This window comes from Rhinopithecus bieti, unplaced genomic scaffold, assembly GCF_001698545.2.
Source record: "Rhinopithecus bieti isolate Rb0 unplaced genomic scaffold, ASM169854v2 scaffold_11110, whole genome shotgun sequence".
Lineage (NCBI taxonomy): Eukaryota > Metazoa > Chordata > Mammalia > Primates > Cercopithecidae > Rhinopithecus > Rhinopithecus bieti.
Window position 1 is genome coordinate 1267638 of NW_016806890.1, and position 13872 is coordinate 1281509.

General features: G+C 40.3%; 1 protein-coding gene across 12 annotated transcripts in view; it reads left to right on the plus strand.

Moving 5' to 3' along the window:
• KIAA0319 (KIAA0319 ortholog) overlaps window positions 1–13872 on the plus strand; it is a 102739-nt gene that overhangs the window by 52640 nt on the left and 36227 nt on the right. For 10 of the 12 annotated variants that reach the window (XM_017878539.1, XM_017878544.1, XM_017878542.1 and 7 more), the window contains 4 exons: window positions 5208–5400; window positions 10294–10392; window positions 11639–11736; window positions 12974–13061. In XM_017878539.1, coding sequence (XP_017734028.1) covers window positions 5208–5400; window positions 10294–10392; window positions 11639–11736; window positions 12974–13061 — 478 coding nt within the window. Of the gene's footprint in view, window positions 1–5207; window positions 5401–10293; window positions 10393–10683; window positions 10751–11638; window positions 11737–12973; window positions 13062–13872 lie in introns of those variants that run through there. The other 2 variants (XM_017878549.1, XM_017878550.1) reach the window with 2 other exon arrangements.

The following is a 13872-nucleotide window of genomic DNA, read 5'->3' on the forward strand; positions in this document are numbered from 1 at the left end:
TTTCTGCTTATATTTTCTGAATTTTGAAGTGTCTATATTTTCTGTACTTATAATTGGATTAAAAGAAAAAACTTCCTTTTTTTTTTTTTTTTTTTTGAGACAGAGTCTCACTCTGTCACCCAGGCTGGAGTGCAGTGGCTGGTCTCGGCTTACTGCAACATCTGCTGCCCAGGTTCAAGTGATTCTCCTGCCTCAGCCTCCTGAGTAGCTGAGATTACAGGCACCTGCCACCACGCCCGACTAATTTTTGTATTTTTAGTAGAGATGGAGTTTCACCATATTGGTCAGGCTGGTTTTGAATTCCTGACCTCATGATCCACTCGCCTCTGCCTCCCAAAGTGCTGGGATTACAGGCGTGAGCCACTGTGTCTGTCCTGAAAAAACTTTCAATTTCAATTTTAATTAAAATAATTAAAAGTAATCTGAAAGTATTAGAGATTAGCCATGTTCTTTATTCATATCAGTAAATATTAACATAATTTACCCTCTTTTATATTGCCAAGTCATTTACTTCCTGGTTTATACAGATGGAACTCTCTGAAATCAAGCTCTATTAAAAATCTTTTGGCTCATTAGTTCTTTGAGGCTGGTTTTGTTAAAAGATAACTATTCAAATAGGTGAAATTGTGAATTGTTTAGATATAAAATGAACATGTGTTAGAGATTTTATTCTACTCATTAATCACTGAAAGAACTAGATTATAATTATCCTACAAGAAAACCTGAAGAAGAGGCACATTCATAGGTTAAAAAATATATTGAAATGAGTGTGCAAATAGAGGCAAAACTGGGTTTCCAGTGAGGAAAGGAGGGAGTTCAGTTGAAGCTGTAGCAGACAGGAGAATTTATATGTCTATAGACAAGAATTATTTTACATTTTATCATTTTATGACCTATAACTTATAGAGTTGTAAAAATAGCTCAAATACAAGAATGACTAGAGTCAGATAACCTGGAGGGGTATCCAGTAGATAATGTTTTTTATTTATTTTTATCTACTTTTAATTTTTTGAGACAGGGTCTCACTTTGTCACCCAGGCTGGAGTGGAGCGGCGTCATCTCAGCTCACTGCAGCTTCGACCTCCTGGGCTCAAGCAGTCCTCCCAACTCAGCCCTACAAGGTAGCTGGGACTACAGGCATGTGCTGCCATACCCGGCTGATTTTTAAATTTTTGGTAGAGACGGGATTTCGCCATGTTGCCCAGGTTGGTTTCAAACTCCTGAGCTCAAGCGATCTGCCTGCCTTAGCCTCCCAAAATGCTAGGATTACATATGTGAGCCACCTTGCCCCACTGATAACATACTGCTTTCCACTGAAATACAAATTTTCCTCTAAAGTACATTAGATTTGTAGACAATCTCTGAATCACTGTTCATAAAAATTAGATGCATAGCATAATAAGAAATCATTTACTTAAGCCCAATACACTGTGCACAACTGTTATCCCAATTACTTGGGAGGTGGAGGTAGGAGAATTGCTTGAGCCTACAAGTTAGAGACCAGCCTGGGCAACACAGTGAGAACCCATCTCTTAAAACAAAAAGAAAGAAAAGAAACATTATTTCATTCTGATGGACTGCAAAGTTTGGAATTGATGACAGAAACTAAGATCTCTTCTCTCACCAAAAAATATGTAAAATAGTTCAATTAGGTAAAGGTATGTAGAAAATTCAGTGGGGAAAGAATAGTATTTTCAACAAATGGTGTTAGGACAACTGGATATTTACATGCAAAAGAACGAATTTAGACCCCTGTCTCATACCTTATTTTTAAAAAATTAACTCAAAATGGACCAACGATCTCAATATATGAGTTAAAACTATAAAAGACATGGAAGAAAACTCCGCATAAATCTTTGTAAACTTGGGCTAGGCAATTATTTCTTAGTACATCAAAAGCATAGCAATAAAATAGAAAAATGGTAAATTTGAATTAATCAAAAGTAGAAACTTTTGTATTTCAGATGACAACATCAAAAAAGTAAAGCTTTCTTGAGGGAATAAATATAGCATAAAATGGGATAAATATACCATAAATATTGTATACTGAATATATAAATAACTCTTACAACTTACTAATAAAAAGACAACCCAACTCAAACATGGGCAAAGGATCTGAATACAATTTCTCCAAAGATCGTAGAAGAATGGCCAAGAAGCACATGAAAAGATGCTCAGCACCATTAATCTTTAGGGCAATGCAAGTCAAAACCACAATGAGATACCACTTCACATCTACTAGATGGCTAGAATAAAAACTTAGAACAGATAATAAGTGTTAGTAAGGATGCAGAGAAATTGGAACTCTCATACACTGCTGGTGGGAATGTGAGATGTTGCAGCCACTTTGGTTTGTTTTTGTTTTTTGTTTTTTGAGAGACAGGGTCTTGTTCCGCATCCAGGTCAAAATGCCGCGGTGCAGCATGGCTTACTGCAGCCTTAAACTCCTGGGCTCCAGTGATTCTGTCACCTCAGCCTCCGGAGTAGCTGGGACCACAATGCCCAGCTAATTTTTTTATTTTTATTTTTGTAGAGATAGAGTCTCACCCTGTTGCCCAGCCTGGTCTCAAACTCCTGGGCTTAAAGAATCCTCCCGCTTTGGCCTCCTAAAATGCTGGGATTATAGGCATGAACAATTATGGTTGGCCCCAGTGTAGCTGCTTAGGAAGACAGTCTTGCATTTCCTCAAAATGTTAAATGTAGAGTTACCATATGACCCAGGAATTCCACTTTTGGGTATTTACACAAGAGAAAGAAAACATGTCCATATAGAAACTTGTACATGAATATTCATAACAGTACTATGCATAAAATAGTGCTGTCAAATAGGACATCTAGGAAAAATAAATCAGGATCAGATTTGTAGAGGATAAAGGACATTTTTTTGCAACTGTGTTTTCCAGTGGATAAGACTAGAGAAATCACCTAAAACAAGTTGTTTTAAAATAAATGAGTAGAGAACATAGAAACAAGAGCGATTTGAAACTTTTGCTGACAAGGCCCAGGTTAACTTGAAGGCTGAAATGGGTGATGCTGTGCTCATGGCTTCCCATAGAGGATTCATTTTTCTTTGGAGGGGTTTGTCAGAGAGGACCTTGTGTCCTGATGACTTAGTGAGGAGTTCTGTGGTGGAGGTTGTGGGTGGATTTCTGAATAGTGAAGGGAAGAATTGGCATGTGATTCCAACCTGGAGAGGAAGCATGGTGGAAAAGGAAATGTTTTAGAGAAGAGCAGATGAGCGTTTTCTTCCCTTCAGCCATTTCTGGCTAAGTGACCTTGGCCAAAGTGCCTTTAATTTCTTTGACCAACTGTCTACTAATTTCTTTATTTCAACTTGGCAATAATTTTTCAGGATTGATAAAACTAAAAAAAAAAAAAAAAAAAATTCATTCAATTCATCCTAATGGATTTGCAAAGGCCCAGTATAAAATATTATGGACACGTAACATTTACTGCAGCCCCTGGTTTGGCGTAATTCTGAATTTCATGCTATTCTTAGAGAGCACAGATTCAATGAACAGCTTAATCCGTACTACTCAACTTCACAAATCCGGATACCTGAAAATTCCAATTACAATTAAACATCTTAAAATTATATAGTAGACCACTACCTGTTTTTAAATGTTTGGTAATTGGTTTCCCTTAGTTTGATCAATACAGCTTAATTCATCATTTCGTCTTTTTTTTTTTTTTCCTTGGTTCTGGAAATTTAGTTGCAGAAGGTTTCACCAGTTGCCTAGTAAATATCTGGAACCCAGTGGGGGCTCGGCTACTATTAGTAGTGATATAAATGATCACACTTCCAAGCACAAAATGTATGCCATATCCTTACTGACTTTTCTCAACTGTAGAAAAGAGTAGTTGTTTTTTCAGTTAGTACCAATGGCCCCCTCTCTGATTTACATTTGAATTATAGCTTTTCTTTCTATGGGTTTCTCACTGCGCATGGCCCCTGTGGGTCTTCTATATTCTTAGTCTAAGAGTTTTACTTTCCTGGCCCCACACAGTTATTGACTAAAAGTCTCAGAAGATATTTTATTATCATAATATGAGACTTCGGCACAAACTGTTTAGTTCAAAAACTTTAACTTGGCTAACTCTGTAACTTTAAGTTATCGGTTATACATAATGAATAAAATGAATAAAGATGACTTACTCTAGAAGCCTGTTTACTATTGAATTATTTGATTGTCTTCAATTGTTGCTTTAGTGATTGGCTTAGCTTGTGCTGCTGTAACAAAATACCATTGTAGTAGTCCATTCTTACACTGCTATAAAGACATACCCAAGACTGGTTAATTAATAAAGGAAAGAGGTTTAATTAACTCACAGTTCGGCATGGCTGGGGAGACCTCAGGGAACTTACAGTCATGGCAGCAGATAAGAGAGCAAGCAGGGGAAATGCCAGATGCTTATAAAACCACCAGATCTTGTGAGAACTCACTATCACAAGAACAGCATGGGGGAAGCTCTTCCCATGATCCAGTTACCTCCATCTGGTCTCTCCCTTGACACGTGGGGATTATAATTCAAGATGAGATTTGGGTGGGGGCACAAAGCCTAGCCATATCAACCATGAACTGGGTGGCTTAAACAACAGACATTTATATCTCACAGTACTACAGTCTGGAGGTCTGAGATCAGGATGCCAGCAGGGTTGGGTTCTTGGTGAGGGTTTCTTGATTTATAGGTAGTCATCTTTTTGCTGTGTCCTTACAAAGAGGAAAGAGAACTAGCTAGCTCTCTCTCCTCTACGTGTAAGGGCACCAATCCTATTTATGAAGGCTTTACCCTCATAATCTAATTACTTCCCAAAGGCCCTACCTCCAAATACTATCACATTGAGGGTTAGGATTTCAACAGATGAATTTTGGGGGGTGGAAGGAGGTGTGGGGCAGAAACATTCAGTCCATTGAACTCATCAGTTTAGGGGCTACTATAATTACTTTCTCATTCTTTGAGTGTTTGTGTGTGTTCACCTATACTAATTGTCCAACCCACAGTTGCCTTATATTTCTAATAGACAGCAAAGAGAGTGCTTGAGAGATGGTCTAGAGTTCCAGAGTTTTACAATATTATTCATGGTTTTTCAAACATTACTGAAGCTAATTTATGAAAAAGGTTGGTAACACTGAGTTGCTTGAAGAGTTGAACAGTTTTTTTTTTCTTTTTTTCATAACAATTTATCCTTGTAATTGATCTCATAGGTTCTAATGCCTTCCCATAGTCTTCCTCCAGCAAGTCTGGAGCTCAGCTCAGCCACCGTGGAGAAAAGCCCAGTGCTCACAGTCACCCTGGGGAGTAAAGAGCACAGCATCCCAACACCTCCCACTAGCACAGCCCCCTCTGAGTCCACCCCATCTGAGCTACCCATATCTCCTACCACTGCTCCCCGGACAGGTAACTTTTAAAAAATACAATTTCAAGAAATGTACTGAAGATAGGCTGTAGAATTTGGTAGTGACAACTTTTAAAGTTTACTCATTTCCTCCAGGCACATTTTTGAGCATCTATCATGTGCCAGAAACATTCTGCATACTGGGAATAAAAAGATGAATAAGACATTGTCTTTTCCCTCAGGGACTCCATAGTCCAAGAGAGGAGATTGACAGGTAAAGAGGTGGTTCTGATACAATGTGGTAAGTGCTGTGAGAGGCTGCTGTGGGAGCAGAGGGGCACCCTGATCCACTAGGAGGGTCCAGGGATGCCTTTCCAGAGGAGACGATGCTAGGATAGAGTGAGCCAGCAAAGATGGCATTGGTCTGTTGTTCAGGTGGAGGGAGCAACATGTGTAGTAACAACAGTGATCATTGTATCTACTGAGCACTTACAGAGTGCCAGGCAATATGCTCAGTGCTTCCCAACCATCATCTCTCATTCATTGCCTGTGCAAGAAAACAGAAGTACAAGAGCTGATGGGACATTTCAGAAGAAGTGTAAGGGATTCAGTATGGCTGGAACTGGATTGGTAAGCAGGACAAGAACTGGAAAGATCATGTATTTTGTGCTAAAGATTCTGCACTTTACTGGATAGGTATAGAGAATCCCTGAATGGTTTTAAGCAGGAAAGCAAAATGATCAGATTTGTATTAAGAAATAGTGTGGGATGAGCGCAGTGGCTCACACCTGTAATCCCAGCCCTTTGGGAAGCCCAGGCAAGTAGATCATGAGGTCAGGAGTTCGAGACCAGCCTGGCCAACATGGTGAAATCCCATCTGTACTAAAAATACAAAACAATTAGCTGGGCATGGTGGCACACACCTGTAATCCCAGCTACTTGGGAGGTTGAGGCAGGAGAATTGCTTGAACCTGGGAGGCAGATATTGCAGTTAGCTGAGATCGCTCCACTGCACTCCAGCCTGGGCAACAGAGCAAGACTGTCTTGAAAAAAGTAAAAAACGAATAAAAAAGGGCTGGGTGCAGTGGCTCATGCCTATAATCCCAGCACTTTGGGAGGCTGAGGTGGGAGGATCCTGAGGTCAGGAGATTGAGACCATCCTGGCTAACACAGTGAAACCCCATCTCTACTAAAAATACAAAAAATTAGCCAGACGTGGTGGTGGGCACCTGTAGTCCCAGCTACTCAGGAGGCTGAGGCAGGAGAATGGTGCAAACCCAGGAGGTGGAGCTTGCAGTGAGCCGAGATCGCGCCACTGCACTCCAGCCTGGGTGACAGAGCAAGACTCCATCCCAAGAAAAAAAAAAAAAGGAAAAAAAAGAAAATAGTGTGGAGTTGACTAGAGGCAACAAGATCCATGAAAAGGCTACGGTGAGTGATTGCAGAGATGGAGGGAAGGAACCAGATTTAGGAGACAGGAAGGGAACAGATTCACAAGGATTTGATGAGTGATTGAATGAATGTAAGGATGTGAAGGAAGAGGACGCTAAGACATATGAAAATACAGAATTAAAATTAGATTAGCGGTTGGGCTGAAGATAAAGGATTGCGAGTCATCAGTGTGGAGGTGATAGTTGGAGATATGGGGAACATAGGAGATCATCCAGGGAGAGAGGAGGGTGAGCTGAGGAGAGGCCTGAGGACTGGAACTTTGGGGACATCATTATATAAGGAACTGAAAGTGCAGAAGGAGTCTGCAAAACTGATTGGGTAGTTGTGCCAGAGAGGTGGGAGATAAAGAGGAAAGCTAGAGGGAGAGAGTTCTATCGAGGAGGGAATACTTTTCCATCTACCCTTCTAAGTTCTACGCTAGTGCCCCTATAACAAAAGATAGATTCACAAGAGAAAAAACAAAAACAAAAACAAGTTTATAACTACATCTTACCTACATGTGGGAGATACCCAGGGAAATGAGGAAATCCCAAAGAGGTTTATTACATTGTATAAGCTTATATTATATAAGCCTGGAACTCTGGCTTATATAGCATCTTGAACTAAAACAAGGAAAGAAGATTGTGGGGAAGGCAAGTGGCCAAAGGTGCCCAGAATAAGTAAAGTAAGCAAGAGTGAGGTTTATCATGCGGATTTGTCAGGACCTTCTCTATTGATGTGGATCTCTTGGAATTTAGTCACCCTTCTCTTCCTAGTATAGAAGGAGAGATACCCTTACAAATGGAGATTTCCTTTATAGATATAAATTTCCCTTACAAAGGAGTAACTTGTACTCTGTTTTCAGAGCTCCTCTTGGTCTGGTGTTTCTTTAAAAAAACAAAACAAAACAAAACAAACAAAAAAACACAGAGCTCAAAATAATCCTTATATAATAGAGTTATAGTTGCAATGGCATATTCTAGTTTCTTGTAGTCTGTGAACCAAAAGTATCTGAGAGGTCTCAACCAATTTAGAAAGTTTATTTTGCCAAGGTTAAGGACTCACCAGTGACACAGCCTCAGGAGGTCCTGACGACATGTACCCAAGGTGGTCAGAGTACAGCTTGTTTTTTTTTGTTTGTTTTCAGAGGGTGTCTTGCTTCGTGGCCAGGCTGGAGTACGGTGGCGTGACGTTGGCTCACTGCAACCTCTGCCTCTGAGGTTCAAGCGATTTGCCTGCCTCAGCTTCCTAAGTAGCTGGGATTACAGGCACCCACTACCATGCCCGGCTAATTTTTATATTTTTAGTAGAGACGGGGTTTCTCTGTGGTGGCCAGCCTGGTCTCGAACTTCTGACTTCAAGTGATCCACCTGCGTTAGCCTCCCAAAGTACTGGGATTACAGGTGTGAGCCACTGTGTCTGGCCACCTTGGTTTTATACATTTTAGGGAGACATAAGACATCAATCAGTGTGTGTGAGATGTACATTGGTTCGGTCCAGAAAGGCATGACAACTGGAAGAGGGTCTTTCAGGTCACAGGTAGATAAGAGACAAATATTGCATTGAGTCTTTGATCAGTCTTTCACTGAATACACAATTTACTTGTGAGAGGGGGTAGAGGAATAGTCACTTATGCCTTGTCTGGCTCAGTGAATCTGTATTTTTCCGTAAACAATAGGGCAGAGGAAGCAATTAGATATGCATTTGTCTCAGGTGAGCAGAGGGATGACTGAGCTCTGTCCTTTTCCCCACCCCCTGTACCTGTAAAGATAAGCTATTGATTTATACTGCCAGGGTGAAATTCAACAAAACTGTTTTAGGGCAAAGATCTTGAGGCCCACAAGGAATTTCTTTGTGGGCAAATTATAAGGGAGGCATGTAGCTTTTTTTTTTTTTTTTTTTTTTTAAATTTTGTAGGTATTTGTTTAGGAATACAATGAGGGGTGCAGGTTTGCCTGACACAGTTCCCAGCTTGACTTTTCCCTTTGGCTTAGTGATTTGGGGGTCCTGAGATTTATTTCCCTTTCACAAATCATATTTTGGGGTGGCATGTCGTGGTCTCCTGTAGTTCCAAAAAGGAAGACGTATCAAAAATCCATGTGTTGCAGAGGTCATGGTGAGGATTGCAAAGCTTCCATTAGATTTTCCAATAAGGAAGCTATTAGAATATGCAAGACCTAAGGGTCATGTTTCCTGAGCTTTTCTGTGGGCAATGTATTTTGGAGATTACTCTCTCTAACTTTTGTATTTACTTTGATCGTGAGCTTCCATAGAGAGAAAGATAATAGTGGAAGAGAAGATGTGTAGTATATGGATAAAGAAACTGGCCTGGGAGTTTGGCCCAGGATCTTTGCATTTTAATAGAACCTACTGCATACAGTTGTAATGAGGATTAAATTAACTGATCATTTTAAAGCCCTTGGGGCAATGCCTAGCACACTTAAATCTGATATATAAGTGTTTGTTGAAATACATACATTTAAATTAATTAAATATTGGTGGACCTATTGCTAATTACCATACAGCTTTGGACAACTTTGCTTTTCTAGGATTTAATTTCCCCATCTACAACATGATAGGTTTGGGTCCTTTCTAGGTCTACAGTTGCTGACTTTCAGGATCAAGAGTTAGTGAAAATGACAAGAGGGGAGCCAGCAAAGCCACTGAGAGCCCCTGCAGCTGATCTAGGAGGCACTCGAGGGACTGAGGACTGAGAGAAGGGGAGTGGATTAAATGAACAACCTGTCTGACATCTCCTCACAGCTGATCCCTCTGGAGAGCACCTAGCTTTTTTTTAAAATCTGCTTTTCTCTGTGTAGTACCTGGACATATCACAATATATTTTACAAGTGAAACTAATGTCCAGTGGAGTCAAACTGATAGAATTTATGAATATATCAATGTATTCTGGTTATAGAGAAAGTAAACAAGTATTGTTCTGAATGCTTACTTGGTGGCTAAGCACTTTTGATAAGACTTAATGTTCCTGCTGCTTAAGTTAAAATAGGCTTTTTATATTGAGGGTGACTGGATTTTGTCTTGGAAAGGTTCCAAATACAAGGTCATTAGCAGTAATTCATGAGGCTACTATCAGAACTGAGTGGAGTGTGACTAATGAGACAGAAACACTTAGGATTACATTCAATCTTTTTATAACTAAAAATAGTTCACACCAGGGAGTCAAGAAAAGCTGGTAGCAAGGGAGAAAATGGACCCAATCCACAATTGCGTGAAAGCCGTTTCACGCAACTCTTGTCACCCAATACATTGCTCAGTCAATTTGAATCGTTATTTTTGTCACAGTGCCAACTCATATTTGTGGTGTAAAACCCTGCACTATAATACAGTGTACAGTTCAATTTCTAACCAGAGGAAAAACGTGCCTTAGCTAAAATCTTACGTAGAACTATTACAAAAACATATGCTATTTTAATTTACGGATACTGAAAACAGATCTAGTGTAGAGCAGTAATATAACACATTATATTATATAATTGCATGTATTATTTCTAATTAACTTTTAGTGAAAGAACTTATGGTATCGGCTGGAGATAACCTAATTATAACTTTACCGGACAATGAAGTTGAACTGAAGGCCTTTGTTGTGCCAGCGCCACCTGCAGGTGAGAGTTTAACCTTCCTTCCTGACCACTAGGAACTGGAATGTTCCTCCCTAGCAGGTCCTTACAGACTATTTACAATGCCGATTCTTTTTCACAACATTGCACGACGTCACAAACAAAGGTGGAAGACAAGGCTTTATCCTTAAGCATCAAAATTTGTTGAAATAGTTTAAAATGGAGTAAGAATCTAGGAACTTAAGTACAGTATGTATCATTTAATTGATCAGGATGGAAAGTCACACATTTCTGATGATACAAAGCAGATCAGGAGAGGTTGCCACGTACCAGTTCTTGACCTGTGATAACCCATAGAACCTGGGAAGATTCCACCGGGATGAGAGGGAAGTGGCGTGCACCTGTAGGTTTGTTTGCAGATACTGTGGCGTTGACAATCATGGTTCTGAGGTTCTCAGGATGCCTCACACTAGCTGCTCAAAAAATTGTATTCAAAATGCTATTTCTTCTACTTGTCCAGTGCTCTACCATTCAGTAAGCATTTGACCTGGGACCTGTGGCCTGTCAAATGCATTGTTCTTAAGGTGTTTGACTATTTCTCATTCGGCTTCGGCTTAGTTCTTTAATTCATTTTTTTCTCCATCACGTATTGGTCAAAATTTTATACACAGAGATGATAATATTTGGCATTTGCATTTTAATCCTTTGAGATGAGGTATCTTATATTTTAACTACTAATATCTGAAGCTGGGAGACAGTTTCATCTTAACATAGACATGTTTATACTCTGTTTTTGTGTCCTTAAATAAACTCCTACAACAGATCAAATGAATTGAAATGTCCTTGCCTTTTGTTAAAAAGAGAAAAGCACAGTGGATTATACTATGTTAAAACTGATGTGGATAGTCAGATGCAGCCCCCTAGAAAAAAACTCATCAAATACTAACGGTTAAATTAGGGAGGTTTTGTTTTTTTAACTTTATACATTTTAAAATTTCCTGTAAGTTGTGTGTTTTATAACAAAAAAGAAATGTTACATTAAGAAGATACGTGTTATTCTTTACTTGGCTGTTAGTTGAAAGTCAAGTTCATAAGATGATAGCAAGAGCGAGGGGATAAAAACAAATAAACTCAAATATATATATATAAATTAAAAAAAAAAAGAAAGCTGAGTTGAGTGTATCTAAGGTAATCTGCACTGGTGGTTTAAAGACTGTCATCTTCCCTCTGCCCAGGTTATCTAGTGACCTCTCAGAATTTATAACTACTCATATTTATTTTTTGCTCTCAGAAACAACCTACAACTATGAATGGAGTTTAATAAACCACCCCATAGACTACCAAGGTGAAATAAAACAAGGACACATGCAAACTCTTAATCTCTCTCAAGTAAGTAACTGGAGACTGGCTGTGTCTGACAGCACAGCATAATGGCATAGAACTCAGTTAATACCTTCTTAGCTACTGAACCCAAACGTCTTTCTTTTTTTTTGGAGACAGAGTCTTGCTCTGTTGCCCAGGCTGGAGTGCAGTAGCACAATTACAACTCACTGCAACCTCTGCCTCCTGGGTTCAAGTGATTCTCCTGCCTCAGCCTCCCGAGTAGCTGGGATTACAGGTGCGTGTCACCATGCCTGGCTAATTTTTTTGTATTTTTAGTAGAGGTGGGGTTTCACCATGTTGGCCAGGCTGGTTTTGAATTCCTGACCTCAAGTGATCTGCTCTCCTTGGCCTCCCAAAGTGTTGGGATTACAGGCGTGAGCCACCACGCCTAGCTGCAAACATCTTTCTTATGGTAAGATCAAAAGAAGGATATGAACGAATGAAGTTTCAGCCATGCAAGTAGGCAGGCAGATGGTTAAGAGGCTTTGGATGGCTTTTCTTTATTTGGGCTACTTGGTATATCTCAGTTTGGGGAAAAGAGCCTGGTTGTCCCACAAGCATTGCATTGAGGTAAAAAACCGGATCTAACTCTTGCTCTCCTTGCAGTGTTAAGGACATTTTTACTTATCTCTGGTTCTCAATCCAGCACATCTCTAGAGTTGCAAATAATTCCATTCCAGGTCACAAATTGCCCTATCACATATTGCTCTATGATACAAGCACTCACAAGAAACATGCCCTCTTTCTGGCCTAGGAGGATATATAAACCGACTTAGCAACTAGAGGTCTAGTTTCCTACCAGATGATTATGTTGACTTCATCTCCTGACACCACACAGCTAATGGTACAACACAGACTTGCATCACCCTCATGTCATGGAGCTCGGTTTCTCAAAGTGTGGCATCCAGACCACCGGCAACCAACGCACTAGAGCTAGGTGGTAAAAATGCAAGATTCCATACACACGTTTGAGAACTGCTGCCCTCTGCTGGCCCATCTCACCTAGGCCTCTGTGAAGCCCTCTGTAGCGAAGCTGAAGGCCTATGTAGGTGATCCTTAGTGTTCCAGAATTCAGGCTTCAAACATGTGGCAGCCTCTTGGCAGATCCAAATGAGACTCTCTCCTGAGCCTCTTCTCTATGCTGACTTTACGAGTGTGGCTTCAGGGACATTTTAGCTTTTTCTAGGTAGTGGGCCCATCATGTCTTGCATGTTGAATTGTATAACTTTTATTTATGTTACAGTTGTCCATCGGACTTTATGTCTTCAAAGTCACTGTTTCTAGTGAAAATGCCTTTGGAGAAGGATTTGTCAATGTCACTGTTAAGCCTGGTAAGTCTGTAAGAGAATGGCCTCCTGTTGTGCACATTTATCTCAATTTTTGGTGCCTGGATGACTATATCTATATTTATCTACCTGTCTATCTAGAGAGAGAAAACCTATTTTGAATTAGGCTCCATTGTAGAGAAAATATGCAAAGATTATGTTTTGTTTTGTTTTTTTTCTACCTTTCGTATATCACTTAGTACTTGCTTGACAAGGTTATTGCTGGCTGCTCTTGAATGGTGGCGAATCTACCTTAGCCCTCTCTATCTGACATTTACGCCATCCTCTCTAACTTCTACCTCCACTCTCCATGATTCAGCACCTTCGGAGCAGGGGCATATTAAATACACTCAACTGAGCAACCAAGAGGTCAGGGGAAAATGTGTGCCCATTGATCAGTGTATTCGTGTCAATTAGAAACAGGTGGTTCTTGGGCTGGGTGGGCACAGCCCTGGCTTGTTGCGTAGAACATGGGCTGGCTTTCAGTCCCCACCACCCCCTCACCTGTGCTGAGGGCACAACCTACCCAATCAAGGTGAACCTCCCCTGCACCAACTTCAGCCCACCCTGAGGGCCTGATGGCTCTATCTTTTGCATATTCTGCCTGGTTATTATTACAGCTAAAGCATGGTTGGGGTCGAGTTGCCTTCAGTCAGAGATATAAGATCCAGTCAATCGCAGGACCTGGAACTGTAATCCCTTGCTCCTGCTCTGTAATTACTGCTCACACTCTGTGATGAGCCCCTTGGTTATTATTGTACATCTTCACTGACCCTGGGCTTACATGCAAAAGTGTAAATGTACAGACAAGCTCCTG